This window comes from Corapipo altera, unplaced genomic scaffold (genome assembly GCF_003945725.1).
Source record: "Corapipo altera isolate COAL_440 unplaced genomic scaffold, ASM394572v1 239, whole genome shotgun sequence".
NCBI classification, from domain to species: Eukaryota; Metazoa; Chordata; class Aves; order Passeriformes; family Pipridae; genus Corapipo; species Corapipo altera.
Window position 1 is genome coordinate 1800063 of NW_020884938.1, and position 19010 is coordinate 1819072.

Consider the following 19010-nt stretch of genomic DNA (forward strand, 5'->3'; position numbering starts at 1 on the left):
GCTTTATAAGAACTCCCTGTAAAGTTTGCTCAGGGCACTGTGGTCCCACTCAGGCTGCACTGCCTTGAGTAGGGCTTTGGCTTTTTGCCAGTGGATTTCCCAGCTGGAAAGTGTGGCAAAGACAAAAATTCTACTGCCTTTTGTTTCTCTGCAAACCCTTCTTAATGTGACACTAAGAATTCACCCTGTGCACTGAGAGCAGGGTCTCCTCCAGGTCCAGAGCAGCAAACTGTTCTTCAGCCTGGGGTTTGGAGGAGTTGATGCTGAAGGAGCTTTATAATAGTAAAGGGGAGGAAAAAAGTCAAGCCTGGAGGGTATTTAACAGGCCTTAAAAACCTTTCTCCTGCAGAGGAGGCTTAATGCTCTCCTCTCATTCTAACCCACCTTCGTTTTTTTCCTTTACAATCCCTAAAAATGGAATGTTTGCCTGTAGCCCGTGATGAGGAACTTCTAGACCAGAGATGTAAGAAAAACACATTAGAAGGTCTTCTAAGACAGGGGAAAGCTTGGGTGCTCTTTTGCATGTAAGAATCCCAGGAGTTATTTATACCTTCATCCTGTAGCAGCTGATTTATCACAACCTCCCAGAGCCAGTAAAACATCACAGCATGTTCTGTGGCCATGATTGTGCAAATGGAGTCCTTGTAATACAGTAAATTTAGCATTTAACTAAATGTTTGCATCTCGTGGAAGCAATGCAGCAGAATTCTGGTGACTGGAACACTTTCAATGGGCAAAGAGGTTCAGTTTCCTAGGGAAAGAATTTTTATCAGCTGACTCATTTTCAATTTTTATAAAGGCACTGGAAAAATTCCATTTTTGTTCTTCCAGTTAAGAAATTCACACATGAGGTCAACACATCAGTGTTCCAGTGACCAGAGTTAAACAATTCTTTTTAAAAGGGAAAAAGGTGGCTTGAAAATACAAGCCTAAAAAGTTTTTTTTTATTATTATTTTTTCTATATGCTGAAAAGATAAAATTATCCAAAAAAAAAAAATACTGGGAAAGAATGTGAAAGACTGCTTATCATATTTGCTTAACTCCCGCCTTGATTATATGAGGTACTTTGCAGAAATTTATCATTGGTAACAAAGAAATACGTAGAATGGGTTGTCTTTCTAATAATATTGGCAACAAAGGCATTCTCTAGGTTGTAAGTACCAACTGCCAGTGACTGAGCCTCTGGAAGGCACACATAAATTGGCTCAAATCAGTGCAAGTGTGGAGTTAATCAGAGAAGTGGGAAAAAAAATGGGTGAAATGTTGGGGTGAAGGTCAAGGCTTCCAGTAACCTCAGCAGTGCTGGGAGCAGGAGCCCTCCCAGATTTTGGGGAGCACTCAGCACCTCGTGGGCATCAGTAATCTGAATTTATTGTGTAATTGAGAGAACCAATAACACTGTAAATAAAACTGTTCTACAGAAGTTGTGTGGAAGTGTTCAGAAAATAACAGTAGAGGAGAATAAGTCCCAGGCTGTAGTAGAGGGTCAGAACATGTAGTGATAAATAATTCTGTCAGTCCAGAACATGTAGTGATAAATAATTCTGTCAGTCCATCGTGTGTTTTTGGGAATGATCACAAAGCATTTTTATGGGTCTGTGTCCTTAGTGCTTGTTTAAGAAAGTCTAAGTGGTTGTTAGCAGTTAGTGGATGCCCTCTGGAACTCGCCATGAGTGCTGTGTCAAGCTTACAAGTGAAGGAAGCTGCAGTGGGATATGTTCAGTGCAGGAATTCATGCAGCTTGGAGCCACTGGAAGTTTGCCTTCTGCAAGGCTATCTGTGTAATCTTTATTTTGGCTCAATTTCTGTTATTAATACTGAGCTCCAAGAGGTTCATCACGAAATATGGTGGCGTTTCCAGCTGAATGTTTTATCCTCACGCTAAGTCAGTGCTTTTGAAAATTCCAAACTGATAGAAAAACTCTTTTTAAATAAAGTTCCTTGCTGTACATGGCAATGGGTCATAACTGGACACTGCTATGAACCACTCCAGTTGATTTATTTTTCTCCTTTTGTTTTTTTTTTTTCCTTTTTGAAAATTCTTAATAACAAAAGTGTTAATTTTCCTCATGCCAATCATAATGTCTTTGTAGTAGGATATGGTTCGTGGTTTGAACACGTGCAAGAGTTTTGGGAACATCACATGGATGCCAATGTACTTTTTCTCAAGTATGAAGATATGCACAAGGTAGGTTAGACATAACAAAATGATATTTTAATTACATTTAGCACCCCAGTGTTTAAAATTTATAAAGCACAAAATCTGCTTCTTCTGTCCATAATTGGGACTCTCTAAGTCTGATGCCATTTTTAAAGCACTGGCATTCAGTAGCTTCTTCATATACATATTAATTTACTCAGGAGTCTGACTCACCCACAGGCACCAAACTACTTGCAGAGAAGGCAGTGAAGTGAAACTGTTCAGCACTTGCTACACTCAGCCCTGAGCATTCATTAAAAGAAATGTCTTGCTGTATGTGCTGTATAAGTGGGGGGGAAAAAAATTATATAATCTGTATTTTTTCCTGTATATTTGGCATTTATTCAGATTATTTTGTTCTTACTGCTTTCTGTGAAACTGTTGAAAACAATTAGATGTGATCACGTAGCATAAGGTGAACATAATATTGGGTCCTTACAGTATGCTGGCTAATAAATCCAATTTAATCAGAAATCTAGTGGAAATACCACACAGAACGTTGATTTCCATTTCTTATTGCAGTGTGATATTTTTGAGGATTAAGGAAAATATTTCAAGATGTTTATTTGGCTGGAAAACTAATGGAAATATAGGGAAAACCCACGCTGTAAAGAGGCAAAGTCAGGGCAGAAATCCAGAAAGCTGGGTAAATTATACTTCTGATGGAGTGGGGTGCTGAAATAAATAAATAAACTAATAAAATGAGAGTATGTAAAGTTTAGTCAGAATTATTTCAAATCTGTGGTTTTGAATGATTATATATTCCCAGCTGTGCTCACTGCTGGATACTGCTGGAAGCTGGTGCTTCCTGATAAATATTACTATTTTGTCCTTGCAGCTCCAGAAGTCTTACTCTTACTAAGGAACCCTGGAATTCTAGAGGTGCAAATGAATGACTGATTAATGCAAATTAATTCCCAGAGGCCACCCCACTAGATCCTTTCCATCTCCATGAGTGCAGCCCCAGAAGCTGGCAGTGAAAGAAGGGATGTTCTAACTTTTGTGATCATTTATTTTACCAAGATCAAAATCAGAGCAGTTTGTAATTCCTCCAAAAAGCACTTTGGAATTCCAAAGTGATCAGTTAAGGGTGCGGTTCTCTGAAGTGGGAAGCGTCACAGTCACTTTGAATTCCCCATTCTAATATTTGAAGAAGTTCCATGTTTGAAGGCTGTGGTCTCTGCCAACCTGTTTCACCCTCATTCCTTGGAATGTGTTTGTTTCCAGCAAATGTGAAGGTGGCAAAAATTCCGAGGCAGTGCTGTTTCTACAACTTCTGCACTCGTGTTTTTCGTGCTCGTCGGGATAAAACTCACCTTGAAATATTTAAACTCACTGAGGAAAAAAAAATAATTTAAAATATTTAAAGTAAACTGGGGTTTAAATATTCTCTTACAGGACCTTGCAACGATGGTTGAGCAGCTGGTGAGGTTCTTAGGAGTTTCTTATGACAAAGCCCAGCTGGAATCCATGGTGGAACACTGCCATCAGCTCATTGACCAGTGCTGTAACGCAGAAGCTCTTCCTGTTGGCAGGGGTATGTTCAAAACCCACAGTAAAACCCTTCCTGGAGAAGTTGCAAGAAGCAACTGCACAACTCAGTGACCTCCAGCGTGGGTTAAGATGTTGGTGAAATATTGCTGTAAATGATATAAATGATGCTGTAAATATTACTGTGAAAATGGTGGGAGGTAACTGCCTCTGAGTGCAACTTGGGGGTTAGTTTGGTTGGAAATAAAGTGAGGTGGGAGTGACTGAAAAGGGTGAAAAAATCCAAGGTTAACAGTGTATATTCCCACTGTGATGTGAATATGCACTGCCCCTTCTGACCTTTGCCATGCCAAAGCCCATGCAATTCCATGCAGTGTGTCCTGGCCTAAACCCTTGTTTTTTAAGTATATCAGGTTTTCTGGAATAGCAGATATTCCTAATTTTAGTTTCTAAAATCACCAGGAGCTGTAGATTCCCTTCCCTTACGAGCTTTTCCTTTTCAGTGCCTACCTCAGCTGTTCAAGGTGTGTTCAGCTTCCAAGTGTTTATTCTGGTGAGACCTTTCTTTAGGAACCTGAAGGTTCCATTTGATCTGTTGATACATCTGGCCTTTGATAGTGTCATGAAATCAAGTCCTTCCTCAGTTGTCTTTGAGAAGGATAAAAGAGTGAACTTAGGCTCCCTCTAATTATTTCCTGTAGATTGTTTTATAGCACTCAAGGCCTTTTTTTAGAAATGAGGGAATAAGATCAAGATGGTCAGTTCCTATGTCAGCCTCACATCTGCCTTGTCCAAACATAAAATCACTTCATACACTAGTTTAACCCAGTTTTATTTGGAACTCTCCCTTCTTTGTCCATCCATAGCCACGTTAGCACTTTTTGCATCAGCATCAGACACCATGTGTCTATCCTGACCACAGTCTTTCAGAGGAATTAATGTCCAGGTTATTATCCCTTACCCAGGGCTTTGCTCTCAGATTTCTGCCTGTAGGAGCCATTTCCACACCACCTCCTTCTACCAACCTTCGTGTGACCTGCAGATCTTATCAGCTGTAATTTTTATACTTAATATCAAAACTCTCATAAAAAATACCAAGTATCATCAGCCCCTCTTGACTGCTGATCCTGCACTAGCCAGTTATTTATCCCTTTATCGTGCATTTTGTTTGCATTGTGTAGTTCTATTAAAAACCCACTGAAATCACACACCTTACAAAAGCCAAACTGTAATTTTACCAACACTCAGATTTGTCTGAGGGCAAGTTTGCTTTCCCATGAAAGGAGGTTCTCTAGGATTCTGTACTACCTTTGTGTCTTTCTTGTGGAGTCCTTCACCAGTTACTCAGCTCAGACTCTCTGTCAGAGTAACTTGTCCCGTTTGTGTGTTGGCACAAACATTTCCCAGTGTCTTACTTGGACAAAAACCATTCCTCACACCTCCCTGCTTGTATCTGAGCAAGCTTTATTTTGCCAGAGAGGAGGAAGGGAGCTACAGCAATTAATGTAATATTTTGTCATTTGTTCACTGTGTGCTTTTCAGTAAAAATATCCTTATTTTGAATTTCTTTTCTTTGCTGTCCCTGGCTTTTACAATATTTTGTTACTTCAGAATGTAGCTTCATTAGCAGTGCTTTGTTCCCTCTCTGTTTGTTTCCGTGACAAAGAACGGTGGCAATAACATGACAGCTTGTTGTAATTTGTTTCAGATATTTTTAATTTGTCATTAGTTACATTTACTTTATTATTTTGCTTTATTTTAGTTCTTCATATTTTTTTTTCTTTTAGCACATTGATCTTTACTCTGAAGATAACCCTGAACTGCTGTGAAAGCAGAGCAGTGATTAGATATGTTACTTGTATTTGACTCTTATCACATCCTAATTTACGCAGTTGCATGGTTCAAATCAGAAACCAGGTGGGTGACTTTTTGACAAGCTATCACTTCATATGGTAAAAAAAAAGCAAAACAAAACGAAAGATGTTGCAAATAATCCACTGTGTGTGTCCTTTGTAAAACTTGTCATTTGTCTGTACGTGTTGTTAGGGAGATTCAGAAATAGAAGGTATTTCTTTACCCAGCAGAGGAAGAAAGTATTTTATTGTTATAATTGTTTAAAGTTTCATTTTTCATGCTGTACTTTATGCAGTTATAGTTGCCAGAGCAAAATTTAAGTCCGAATGAGATGTTTATGCTTGCAAGCATTTTCTTAATGTTTTTCTTTTTTTTGAATACAGGAGAAATTTGGTGAAAACAGTAAATGGCATTTTCAGTTTCAGGATATTTGGATCTTTGGATCCTGAAACAAAACCAGGATATTATCAAACCTACAGGAGTTAAAGAAAAGTCCTGGTTTCATAAAACAGCCATTGCCACATGTCATGTTAACATGTAATATGTAGATGTTTCAGACAGTTTTGTCTCTGGACTCAATTATAAAGTTGCTGCATAAAAGCAATGGTAATTAAATTAAATGGGTATTCTTCTTATGCATCAAGTGCATAATTAAGCTCCCTGCATGTAGCTTTGTTCTTGCTGTTATGATTAAACTCTCTGGTAGCACAGTCCCAATTCTCCTTTCATTTATTCCAGTTGAACAAGCCTGGATTTTGTCTTTATATCCAGCATAAATGAGACAAGAATTGGGCCTCTCAGTCTGGTTACTCCATGGGGCTTATTCAGCCATAAGTAACCCTGGCTGACTTTGAGTTAAATAAATTTTGCACTGCACTGGAACAGTTGTTGAGGGGTCAGGAGTGTCACCTGGTTGTGTTAATGTTTGGGTCCAGCAGAGTGGATAAATACTTTGTACAAGGAAGGAGTTCAGTGTCCATGTTGCATCCACCCAAAGCTTCCTGTTGTTCAAAATTAAAATTTAAGTGGCACAAACTTGGTGTGTGGCACCTGTTGTCTTTCATAGATAGGAAGTAGGCACTGATATTTAACAAACCAACCTCTCCATATGGAGGAATGTAAATTCATCTGTTTAACTTACCTCTAGACAGAAAATAATAGAAATTAGCAATGAAAATACCATACTTCAGTAATCAGTTTAATACTCCACATTCCGTGTACCTTTTGGATGCTTCCCTAACCAGTGTGTGCTGGAGGCACAGTGATTTAGAAATGTATTATTAGCTGTTGGAATTATTCAACAGGCACAGTTTGCACAGAAACCAGAAATCCACCTTTAAATGAATACCCAGCCTCAGCTCTGTGTTCATTTCTGATTAAGGCTCACACAGAACTGAGTTATTCCTGTATAAGGCCGGGCTGGTGCAGATGATGAGGGGTATGGTATTTATTTAAGGGGTTATAGCAGGATAATTGGGTAAGACAATGAACAGCCTTAGGTCTCATTAAGCTTTCAATGAAAGCCAAGGCTAAGACTGATTAGAATCTCCCAGATGATACTTGGTGCACAATTAGACTGTAGATATTCGGGGTCCTGTTACATCCACTCTCTGACTTGTGTTCCTTCTCTGTGTTTCAGGACGAGTTGGGCTATGGAAAGACATCTTCACTGTTTCAATGAATGAGAAATTTGACTTAGTTTATAAACAGAAGATGGGAAAATGTGACCTCACATTCGATTTTTATTTATAAAAAATGCATGCCTATGATATCCAGATATAGCTAGAAGTGCTTTATGCATTCGTTTATTACCTGCTGGACAAACTACTGTAGCTATTATGTGTAATAAAATTTAAAGAAAGAAAAAAACAATCCAAGTAAACCATATCAGATACAATTTATCTTTGATCCTAAGCAGCTGTTTATCTTCTGGTATTTAAATCCTGTGTCCACATGCAAGAACTTCCCAGGCAATACTAGAACATTCAGCTGTTACGGAATGTATTATATACGTATAAGGTATGTACCATATATGCAACTAAAATGTACACCTTTTCAGCCCCACATTGATTATTTAATGTGTTTTATAAAAGCTTGTCACTAGAACCTAAATAAATGTCCATAGACCAAATAAAAAAAAAATAATAATGATTTCTGAGGGAAACGAGTAACAGGCCAAAATATTCTGTTAGAACGATCTCAGGGGTTAATTGTCACATTTATTTTTATAGCAGGTATAGCAAGTATAAATAAATCCCATCCCAAAATAGTAACTGATCCAAGGGGGGTTCACATTAGGTTCTGCACACCCTTATCTGTGTGATCTGAGTAGGTTTTCTGTGCACTGGCATATTCTGCAGGACAGGGCTTGTTGTGATGTGCAGCTGTGCCTGTTAGCCTGATCCCAGAACCCACCCCGGCTTTCATGGATGGCAGCTCACAGCTGGCTCCCCCATGGATGCAGATCCTTAAGCCCTCAAGTCTAGTTCAGTCCCACAAAGCTGGGCTTAAAATCAAGGCATCTGGTGCAGGGGCTTTCTGGAAGGATCAGTCTCTGACCCGTATCGCTTTCCTGTGTAGATCTGGATTTCTCCCATTAGGAGCAGAGAATTTCTCCTGCTGGAAGAGAGAAGCTGAGGTGCTGGGTAGCCTCTGGTTCCACTAAAAGGTGAGGGCACTTAGCTCTGTTTATGGCTGGTGCTCCTGGACTCCACCAGCCCCAAGGGGAAGGTGAATCTCTGTGCCAGTGTAAAGCAGGCAGAGGGAACTGCAGCATCCGAGGAAGAGAGTTGGTGGATGTGCCAGCAGGTGGGAGTATTGCACAAATATCCGTGCAGAACACAGTTCCAGGAATTGTTAGCCATGACTGGTCTGGATTATAATCAGGATTCAAGTTTCTTTCTGTATCTTTTCTTTTTGATCTCCATGACAGGTACACAAACGGCCTGAAGCAGGCTACTATCACTATACAATCTCCCAAATTATTTTGTTTGTTCCATTATGTAATGACATCCATGCTTTTTAGGTTCTCAGCTGCAGGAGGCCCGTTTTTGCTAGTCTAATGTTCAGGCTCACCAAAAAACCGTGAGGAAGGGACTAGCTTTTAGTGTTTCAGTTCTGTTGGGAAACTGTCAGTTCAACAACTGGCAAGTGGTGTAGCATGATGTGGCTTGACAGCACTTTTCCTTGTATATTTGTGAGTGAAAATGCTTTCAGTGAAATTTTATTTCTATTTTTATATTTTTAGTACTGTATGAATATTAAGCACTACACATTATACTTCTGTGCTTGCTTGCTTACTGAATAAAAGATGTGTTCCATGCCTTGTGGTTGCTTGTTTTCTACACCTGCTCAGGGCCAGGTGGTCTTTGTGAGAGCCTTGGATCCTCTCTCCTACCCACAACTCCTCCCTGGAGACAGAAGAACCACAGAAACTGGGTCAGATAAGCCCCTGACCCATGAGCTGTGTCTGACAGCACCTCATAACAAACTCCTGTGCAGGACACAAATACCCCCAAACTACAGCAAGCTGCAAGAACACAGGAGTAGAAGAATTCCCTCTTGCTACAGGGGAAGACAAAATCCCCTCATGGTTCCTGCGGATTAGAGTCAGAAGAAAATTTCATTAGCACCAAAAGTCTGCTTAAATCACTTAATCCTGGAGATGCATGAGCAATACAACCTTACTGACTGCCTAAAGGGCTTCTCGTGTTTCTGGAGAGAGCAGGGAATCCTGCTCTGGTTCCCAGGCACAGCCACTCTCCTTTGCTGTGGATGATGTCCAGCCCCAGCCTCCAAAGCCAAGAATGTTCCACAGCCACATTTTTAAGAGCCAAATCTCTTCACAGGTTGTTTCCAAGCTGAGCCTCTGCAGAGGGTCACCAGCTACCAGGCTGAAGGGGGCACAGCTGGTTTGGCCAAACCCCTGTTTTCTGGTCATAAAGAGCAGTAGTTAGTGTGACAACCTAACAAAGTCTGGTCAAAGCCCATTCCCACATAAGCTGTGCTGAAATTCCACCTTTGGGTCTCTGGTCCTTGACATTTCAGTTTTTCTATTTAAATCCATAGGTGGTAAGTCCCTCCCTCTTTTGACAACTTGAACTTTCAGGACTTGGCCAAATGTCACCAAACACAGACACCCCTTGGCCCTGTGCCCCAAATTGTCTCTGGAGAGAAATCCTCTTTGGTACAAATGCACTGCAAGTGAAGAACAAAAATGGCAGTAAACCAAGAGAATTATCTTTTTTCCTCCCCTCAACTAATCTAGGCAAGAAATCTTTGCACAGTTTTGTATACAAAAGGTTCAGGTGTTCATTGCAGTGAAGTTGGGCAGGAAAGAGGAAAGACAAGAAGGCTAATGAGTAACCACTAAAGATTCTCTGCATTTTGTACAAGCTTCATGACACAACATGGCTCTAGTAGTTCTGGCAATAATTATAAAGATTTATAGGCTTGAGTCACCATTATTATGGGCCATTCAGTCATGCCTGGGCTATAAATAACAGCACTTAGTAGCTACCAGCAAAGGTTTAAAGGGAGGATTAAGGAACCACATTTGCTGCTTCAGTCAAAAGAAAAAGGCTAAACAGAGATTCAGCTGAATCAAATAATATTAACAAAAAAACTCCCAAGCCCAGTGACCACATTTGTAGGAAGGACACAGTACAGCAATGGTGATGTGTAACCTCACTACAAAATCCATCTGATTTCTTCACTACAGGATCTGCAGACTGGTGTCCTCTAGTGTTTGAATCATAAACCATATGCAGATGAGTATTTTCTGCTGCCTGTCATGGTGTGTATCACACAGAACAGAAATAAGTGCAACCAATAATCAGCTTTGTTCTGACAGTGGAAAGAGAGTCTGCAAAAATGAGCATCTTCTTTTAAAAATAAAGCATACCCAGATTTTGGCATAATGAGGCTTAGACCTCAAGTGCCAAGTCATAGCCCGAGTAGAAACTGCTGGTTTATCTTCAGAGAGTGGCAAGAAAGTCAAGAACGCTGATGCCACGCAGCTCTGGTCTATCAGCATAAAACCCAGCCCTTTAAAAGATGAGAGAGTGATGACAAATCCTACAAGCAGACTGGAACAACAGCCCCTTACAGCTCTCAGGCTTGAGTCATACTTGGGTGCATTCAACATCCAGTGTCCTTCTGGAAGCATCTGAGCTGTGTGGGCTTCCAAACTGAATGGGAGAGAAGTTCACAGAAACACTGGGCAAGTCTTTGTGCTTTAGAACCCCAACATGTGGGAATCACTATTACACACGGGAATTCCTATTACATGTGGGAATTCCTATTAGCAGCTCAGGACCATAAATTGGTTTCAGGAAGAGTGAAGCTGTTTGCACCAACTGAACAGAGAACAGAAAGGAGAAGCCTTTGTGCTCCCTGCTGATGCAGGAACCTCCATGAGGCTGTTTTGGCGAGCTGCGCTGTGCCAGCACCACTGTTCTGGATTTTGCCACTTCATCAATGGGCAGAATTGTAAAGCCACACAACAACCTCTGCTGGAGCCCTGGCTGTGCACACTGGAGCAGTTTTAGGAGCTGCCACCTCCAGCTGTCCACACTGCCCCTGTGCCAGGAATGGCCACCGTGGAGGAGAGGCAGCAAAGGCCAATGTGTGCTGGCTCCCCAGCTGCTGTGATTCACACTGACTCACACTGACAGGGATGGTGGCTTCAGAAAACGGGCTGGTTTGTGAACTGCAGCTGCAAAGAGCCAAAGCACGTCCTCAGGTGCTGCCCTGGCTTGGAGGTGTCCTCCCAGCTCCTTGTTGGAGCTCTTCTATGGATTTTCTTTCACAGATTTCACCTGTGAAAGATTGTCTGTAAAGGTGGAATCGTGTCCTTCAGCAAGAAGGAGAGAGAGCTCCATACTGCCACATGGAGTGTGTTAACTAAAACCTGCCTTTGGGAGGAATATTGTTCTGCAGGAGGCAGTGCTGCAGTGAGACATGCTGTGTGACAGCAAGCAGGATGCAGAAAGAATGGTGAAGCAATGGCAGCTGACTGCTCACACTGATCCCAATCACAGCCACTAATATGCCTGACTTGCTTGATGTGTGTGGTACGAGTGATATTCAAAATACCTGCCACCCAGACAGTTAAATCCACTGTCACCATCTCTGTCACACACCCAGCTTTTGCCAGCACTGAAGGCAAGATGACAATTTAATCCTGCCATGCAGATAACAGTAACACAGCTGCTGTAACAGTGTGCTGAGACTTCAGCCCTCCCAGGCCTTACATCTGCTTTCTCGTGGCTTTGGAAAAGAGTCTCCCATAAAATATGTGAGAGATCCAAGGTCTCAGAACCAATTAGAACAAGGGAAACATTTAGATTTGAAGCTCCAGGGGGAAGACACTCTTTTATTTCTAAAGAAAACAACAACTTTTGCCAGGTACCATTCTTGTTTGCTTGTGTCCCCTAATTGTTTCTGGTGCTGCAATTCCCCCCTAACAGGCAGCTCTAACTCTACTGAGATAATCCTGGAAATGCTGCAGACTTTCAGTACCTGGGATTGCCACCAATCCATAGCTGGTAGGATTTAAGCCCACAAAGGAAGATCCATGGTGAGTTTCCAGATCCAGTTCTTTAACCACTCTGCTTCAGCTTAGGGGTTGGTCTCTCTTGACAGCCAGACCCTTTTGGACATGTTCCCTCAGTAAATACCAGTGAGATTAGAGACTAAAACTGGTTCTGACTTTGGTTTTAGTATTAAAGATCTGTGTAAGCCTATGTACTCCAAACAGGATGAAAAGGAATATAAACAAATATATGATGTAGGTGAATTCAAGCTGTAAACATTTGGGTTTTAACCAACTGTGGATCATTTGGTCACTCTTTTTTACTCAATAATCTGCAGCAATTTACATGAAGCCTTTACATGAAGAAGTAATTTCCAAACTATTCTTTTTCAAGCAATAACTGTGTTGCTCTGTGCAGCCATTACATCCCTGCAATCCTACTATATATTTCTGCCCAAGTCGTTGTCTCTGAATGAACACTATCACTGAATTCAAAGGGACCACATGAAAGGTAAGTTACACAAGCAAACATTTGTGGCAATCAAAGTTTTGATGTGCCCTGTAGGTCATTAATCTGTGTCAGGAACTGCTGAAATACTTAACTTGTTCATGGATGTTTGAAAACAGCATTATTGAATGTGTGCTGGGCTGTCTGGATCCTGCAAGAAACTGTGTTTTTTCCCAGAAAATGTCTATAATTTCCAACAAATCTTCATTTTATTAAAAAAAATACATCAAAGCTTAGGGGCAGACATAGAATAAGGCCCTTTTTTCATGTTGGACTGCAGTAAGCTATGTAGTCCTTTGGAATTGACAAAAAGACCACCAGTGCTGGGCTTTGGGTGATCCCAGTTCCCCACTTGAATGGCTGGAAGTTCAGGGCAGTATAGAAGGCAGCCTTTTTATTGTTAAACTCCTTTATTTGATGTATTGTAGGTTGGCTTTAACTTTGGGACAATTTCTGCCTTTGGGACACAGTCCCTAAGTTCATAATATACAAAATTTTATTTTTCTTGAATATAAACCACACATCCTCTAGGTTATTTCAGTCTTTTGCACTACTCATCAGAATTGGGTCTTGGAGTAGAAATTTCCATGTTTGCTGAATCATCTGGTGGAGCAAGAAGGTTATTGCCATTATTAGAGGGGTGCAAGGGCCCTGCCTGGTTGGTTGGAGGTTTATTTCCAGCTGTACCCCCCTGTTTGGTAAACACAGGAATGAGTGAATGTGCACAGCCACTTATATGACATCAGACCTTTCAGTGGGCAGAGCTCTTGGAGGGGTTTTGTCCCGTGCTGGAATCCAGAAAGCTCTGTCACACAGGGACAGAGAGAACACAGGATCTGTGGGATTGTTCATTCTTTCTAGGGAGAGCTTTCATGTTTATTTGCTTCCATTTTGGGTGTTCCATAAAGCAAGTGCTACTACTGTTTTGCCTGGATTGTGTGAAGCAAGGAGAAAACTTCCTTGGCCATGCTCTGAGCGGGGCAAAGGCTGGCTGCAAGTAGTTGGTAATTCTAGAATGAGCCTGGAAAGAGGGACAAGTAGCAGACTGAGAGCATGCTGATTAAAGATTTCACAGCTGGAGTCAGGGAGGTGACAAAAGGAAGGCAATGAGAAGACACCATTTTTACAGTGGGTGGTCTGTGATTTTTTTTTTTTGCACGCCAGAATTTTTCCCCTGGCTGATAAACACGGGCAAAGGTGCTGCAGGCCTGGGAGACAGAGCTCCAGGAAGGAACCTCTGCTTCCCCCATCGTTTGGGTTTCAGGGTGACCTGCCCTGTGTGTTTGTGGCACCTGTGGGTGTTCCTAGTGGTGGGGGGCAGGGACAGCCTCTGTGAGGAGAGGGCAGGGGCTGGACACAGCCAGACACAGCTGCTTCCAGGGCTCCACTGCAGGGCACAGGTGAGCCCAGTAGCTCTGGAACACCTGTGAAAGCATATTTAGGATAAAAAAAAAAAGCAAGCAAGCAGCACAGCTGTGTTGAGAGAGAGGGGGGAAGGAAGGAAGGAAAAGGAAGGAAGAAAGAAAGAAAGGAAGGAAGGAAGGAAAAGGAAAGAAGGAAGGAAGGAGAAGGAAGGAAAAGAAAGGAAAAGGAATGAAGGAAGGAAAAGGAAGGAAGGAAAAGGAAGGAAAAGGAAGGAAGGAAAAGGAAGGAAGGAAAAGGAAAGAAGGAAGGAAGGAAAAGGAAAAGGAAAGAAGGAAGGAAGGAAGGAGAAGGAAAGAAAAGGAAGGAAGGAAGTAAAAGGAAGGAAGGAAAGAAAAGGAAGGAAGGGGAAGGAAGTAAAAGGAAGGAAGGAAAGAAAAGGAAGGAAGGAGAAGGAAGGAAAAGGAAGGAAGGAAGTAAAAGGAAGGAAAGAAAGAAAAGGAAGGAAGGAGAAGGAAGGAAAAGGAAGGAAGGAAGGGAAATAAAGCTGTGTGAGAAACTGTCCTGCAGGCACCAAAGTCAGAGAGGAAGAGGTGGTGGTGCTCTGGGCACTGAAGCAGAGATTCCCCTGGAGGACGCTGAGATTGTAGCAAAGCAGGTACAGTCTCATGAAGAGGACCATATATCCCCCCTGCAGCCCCCTGGGGAACTCACCTCAGAGCAGGTAACCAGGAGCTGCAGCCTCTGGAGGCCCCAGGCTGGGGCAGCTCCTGGCAGGAGCTGTTTGAGAAGGTTGTAGCTGGTGGGAAGGAGAAAAGTGTGAGGATGAAGGGCTGTCAGAGAGGAGCTGTTATGGGCTGGCTGCAACTTCCCCCTGCTCTGCTCTGGAGGAGGGAGTAAAAGAGCTGGGAATTGAAGTCAAGTGGAGTCAGGGAGGAGTATTGAGGAGGTTTTTTAAGGTTTTTGTCTCTGTTTCTCACCATTCTATTCAATCTCTTATTGGCAGTCGATTAAATTAATTTTTCCCCTATTGATTTTATCTTGCCTGTGATGGTAATTGGAGAGTGATTTTTCTTGTCTTTATCTCAGTCCCTGAGCTTTTCCACTTAAGTTTTTCCTCCATCTTGTTGAGGAGAGGGTGGGAGATCAGCTGGCAGCCAGTCTAGGTCCACCCACCCACTGTGGAAGCTTCTGGTAGCCCATTTCAGATCACACAGGAACTTAGTCTGATGTGGCTCTGCTTGCTACAACCTCATCATGGGAACAACAAATTGTGCCAGAGCCACAAATTCGATCTGTAAGGGGGATTTCACAGCCTTAATTGTTCTCCAACAATTTCAGAGGCTAACAGTCTTTCAAGGGAAATAAAATTTAAAAAAGGACAAGGTTACAGCGGTCCTTTTACTCTAGGTTGCATAAAATAAAATGTGTTAGGCTTAAAAAAAAATAGAAAGAAAATGAAGATGGAACTTTCTATCTGTCTTGCTTAACACAATAAAAAATTCTGAAACTTTCAGGAACAAATAGAAAAGGTTTTCTATTCTAAAGCTTTGTTTATTCTTCCAAGAAAAGAAAAGGCTGTGATCCCGTGCTTCTAACTGGAACACTGTAAGAGTTCCTCATTATTCTGTTAGTTAGAAACTCTCTTCTACCTTTTTATCTGAACTGATCAGAAATACAGCATTTGCAAGATCCATCCATCTTGTAACTATAGTGAAACCTGCCTCAGCTGCAGGTACTTGCTATATGGACACTTGGGGAAACTCTTATCAATTAAATTATTCAAATGAGAGCCGAATCCCTCAGTGTCTATAAATGCTGTAATTCTTCTTAAGATAGGAAAGCAAGCACAGCTATTCTGATTTATGATAACTGAGGATCTTGCCCTAATACTAGTAGGAATGTACTCAAAAATATAAGCAATGGATCTGATTTGTGACTCTTTATGCACTGGTGTGAATTCCAGGTGACATATAAATCAAGAGCTATTCAGTGCAGGTGAGTTATTCCTGATCCATGCACTGATATTTTGCAGGTATAATGGCAATGTAAATGAGAAGAGAACCAGACTGGGTATTGGATGAGACTTTAAATTTGTTTGCTCTGTACCAGTAAAGTTTGACTTCTTGTGGAATATGGACTGTTTCTGAAGGGTCTGTGAGAAAGGCAAACCGTGAGAAAAACACATATACTTCCACCAGAAAATGTGTAGAGTCCAGAAAAATACCAGTTGATTTTTGTAGGAGTATTTTGGAGCTCCATTCTGATTTTTCTGAAGTCAGAGAAAGCTCTGCTAATGACTTGATCCGCAGCAGGATGTTCTTGTTGTAGCCTAATTACTGAGCTACAATGCTGCCTTAGTTGTTTGAGCATCCTTTTGTAAACAGATTGGTTAAAATGTGTCTGTTGATGTTGTAAAAAGGGCTGAGTGGTATTGAAAGGCCTGGGATTTTCCCTCTGGCTCGTGCTGGTTCAGCCTCTCCAGTGTCAGCCCCCAGTACCTGAGATAGTTTTCTTGTGCCTGAGGAGGCAACAGCAGCATAATCTGGTGTTTGTTTGTTATTATATTGTTATTGTGTGTCTGAGTTTATGATGGGGTAGATCTTGCAGGCAGAACCTCTTCCTTAGAGTTCTTGGACCCTCCCTGCTCCTGTTTTTTAGAGAGCCCACTTATACTGCAAATATCTGAGCCAAGTGACTGTGGAGATGATGGCACTTAACCATGAATCACATGAGGAAGGAAAATGTTGCTTTCCACCTCAGTGGTGGAGGAAGAATGCTTGGAGGTTGATTTCTCTTAATGAATGTCTGCAGAACCAGGACATCTGCCAGGGGTTGCTGCTGTAGATGGGCTGAGCTGGGAGGTTGAGTGTGCTCGTGACTGTCCCTGGGCACTGAGGGGAACTGGCACAACAGGGCCCCTTCCAGACTGTCAAACACTTCTGACCCTCTGAAACGGGATGGCTGCCTCTTGGGAATGGTTCCTTATCAATTAACTCCTGAAACGTGCCCAGGAGGCTGTGTGACCCAAACGTGGGTGAAAATCCAGTGGGAGATGATTGCAACGATTTGAGCGTGCAGAGGATGAAGGTGCAGCACCCAGCACACACCTCTCGTGCTGCACTTTGAGCAGTGGGGGTGCTCTAATCACAGCTACTTGGTTTGTTTGATAACATGAAGATTGCTTAAGTTGCTAGATGTTGTCTTCGCTCCCTTCCTCTTTCATTCTCCCTAACAGTCCAAAGTACTGAGCTAGATAATGACAACTTAAACTGTCCTGGTTTTGTTGGTTTATTCATTTTGGATGGTGTTGTTTAGGGCAGGGTGGGAGGCAGCAGGGCTTTTCTACATGTGTAAAAATGCTGTATTTTTGCTAGATGACTAGTGACTCTTGCTCTTGTCCTGCAGTTTTTACCTTGGCTGTGCAACATCTGCTTTTTTTTCCACCTCTCATCTCCCTTTTCAGAGAATTGACTGAGTCTTTCTGGTGGTAGTGGAATGGCAGGAGCAAGGAGCAGCTGATTACAACATGTCTCCTCCTCTCTCTGATATGTGCCAGTCTCTCACTGCCACTCAGTTTGGGGAAACCTCAAGTTTCTGATTTCTTTAAATTACACTTGTAATAGAGGGAACAGGGTCTTGCATTATTTCCTTTGAAGTCTGGCTGGGTTAACTTCAGAAGTGTTAAGAGAACTAACCTGTGATCCAGCGCATAAGACTGGCAATATTTGAAAACATTTTTGTGACTAATGACAATAAAACAGTATGGAAGAGACTGGGTGATGGCACCATCACCTGGCTCACCCTTATTTTATTGGCACTTAAAACCCATTCCACACAGGCCAAGACAAATGCCTCATTGTACCTGAATAAGCTCCAGGGGTGGCAGGGCTATGTCTGATTGTTATTTTCCCATTTTCTGTTTGTGCTTAGTGTAGTTTGCCTCAGATTTCTTGCTGAGGAAAATTAACAATAGCTCTTGATAAAACAATAATTAGTGTAATGAGCTTGTGTCTGGTATATGCATTTTTCTCCTGCAAAGCCTTAAAAGTCAAGATAAACATCTAAGCAACTGTGTTGCTTAATTAAATAGGAGGATTTCTTGGCTGAAAGGGGGTGTTTTTAAATATTTTTAGAGTGCTTTAATGTGCATAGCCTTCAAGATAATGGCCAGAACATTTCTAGGTATAGTTCTGTGTCACTGGGTAAAGGAGTTAATGTACCACTCTAGCCTCTGGAAAAGAGGGTGGAAGGGACTCCTTTCACCCAGCTCTCGTTGCTCCTGCTTGTATGTGAGGAAGCAGGGTCTTTGTTTTCTTCCCTTCTCTGGAGTCCACTGAAACTTGGGAGAGATGCCTCCTTTGGAGCACTGTCCCACTTCTGCTCTGACGTCCCCCCAGGTTCACTGTTTCCAATTATAACGTGTTCCCAGATCTGACATACATCTCTTCCTTTAGGAACTCATTTGGAATGACTACACACTTACTACAGAAAACTCATTTTCTGGAGAAGGAAGATTTATAGTTGGTTCCAATCAAGTATGAATTTTCTGTTAATCCCAATGTGGACGTTTCGCTTGCAAGTAATTTTTAATTATTATCTTGCAAGGCTCCCTCCATCACAGTTCATGTCACTTTTCCTCCTCTCCTTGCCATGTAGCTTTAGATTTAGAGTGAGAATTTGTTGTAGGAGTAAGCTGTGACAGCTCTATTGATTTCACTGGAGCTGGAATTTGAATTCTTCCTTTTGTCAGAACAGCTGGAAGTCGAAATGAAATGTGCAAGGTTTCCATGATTGTACACCTGCATTTTAAGGAAGGGATGAGCATAAGAAAGAAATTGGCTCTCATAAAACTGCAGCAAAGCTGTAAATAACAGAAAAAACCTGTATTTTGCCATCTCGCTCTTTGTAAACAAAAGCTTCTTCTGAAGGCAGTTAAGTTTTGTTTAACAGCAGATCCTAAGCTTGGAAAAAACATAAATAGCTATGAACTAGTCCCAGTGTTCTGATTTGTGTACAAAACCTCCTTTGATTTAAGTAGAAGGTAAATAAATGCTCA

The 19010-nt window shown here is 41.7% G+C and overlaps 1 protein-coding gene across 2 annotated transcripts in view; it reads left to right on the forward strand.

The window, feature by feature from the left end:
• The window catches only part of SULT4A1 (sulfotransferase family 4A member 1), a 26089-nt gene extending 18378 nt beyond the window's left edge, over positions 1–7711 (forward strand). The window contains exons 5-8 of one of the 2 annotated variants that reach the window (XR_003530527.1): positions 2095–2189; positions 3600–3814; positions 5480–5609; positions 7186–7711. Coding sequence is in view for 1 of the 2 variants with exons in the window: in XM_027660831.1 (XP_027516632.1) it covers positions 2095–2189; positions 3600–3738; positions 7186–7298 (347 nt within the window). In the remaining variant the exon portion in view is untranslated. The remainder of the gene's footprint in view (positions 1–2094; positions 2190–3599; positions 3815–5479; positions 5610–7185) is intronic. The other variant, XM_027660831.1, reaches the window with a different exon arrangement.
• Positions 7712–19010: the final 11299 nt, after the last annotated feature.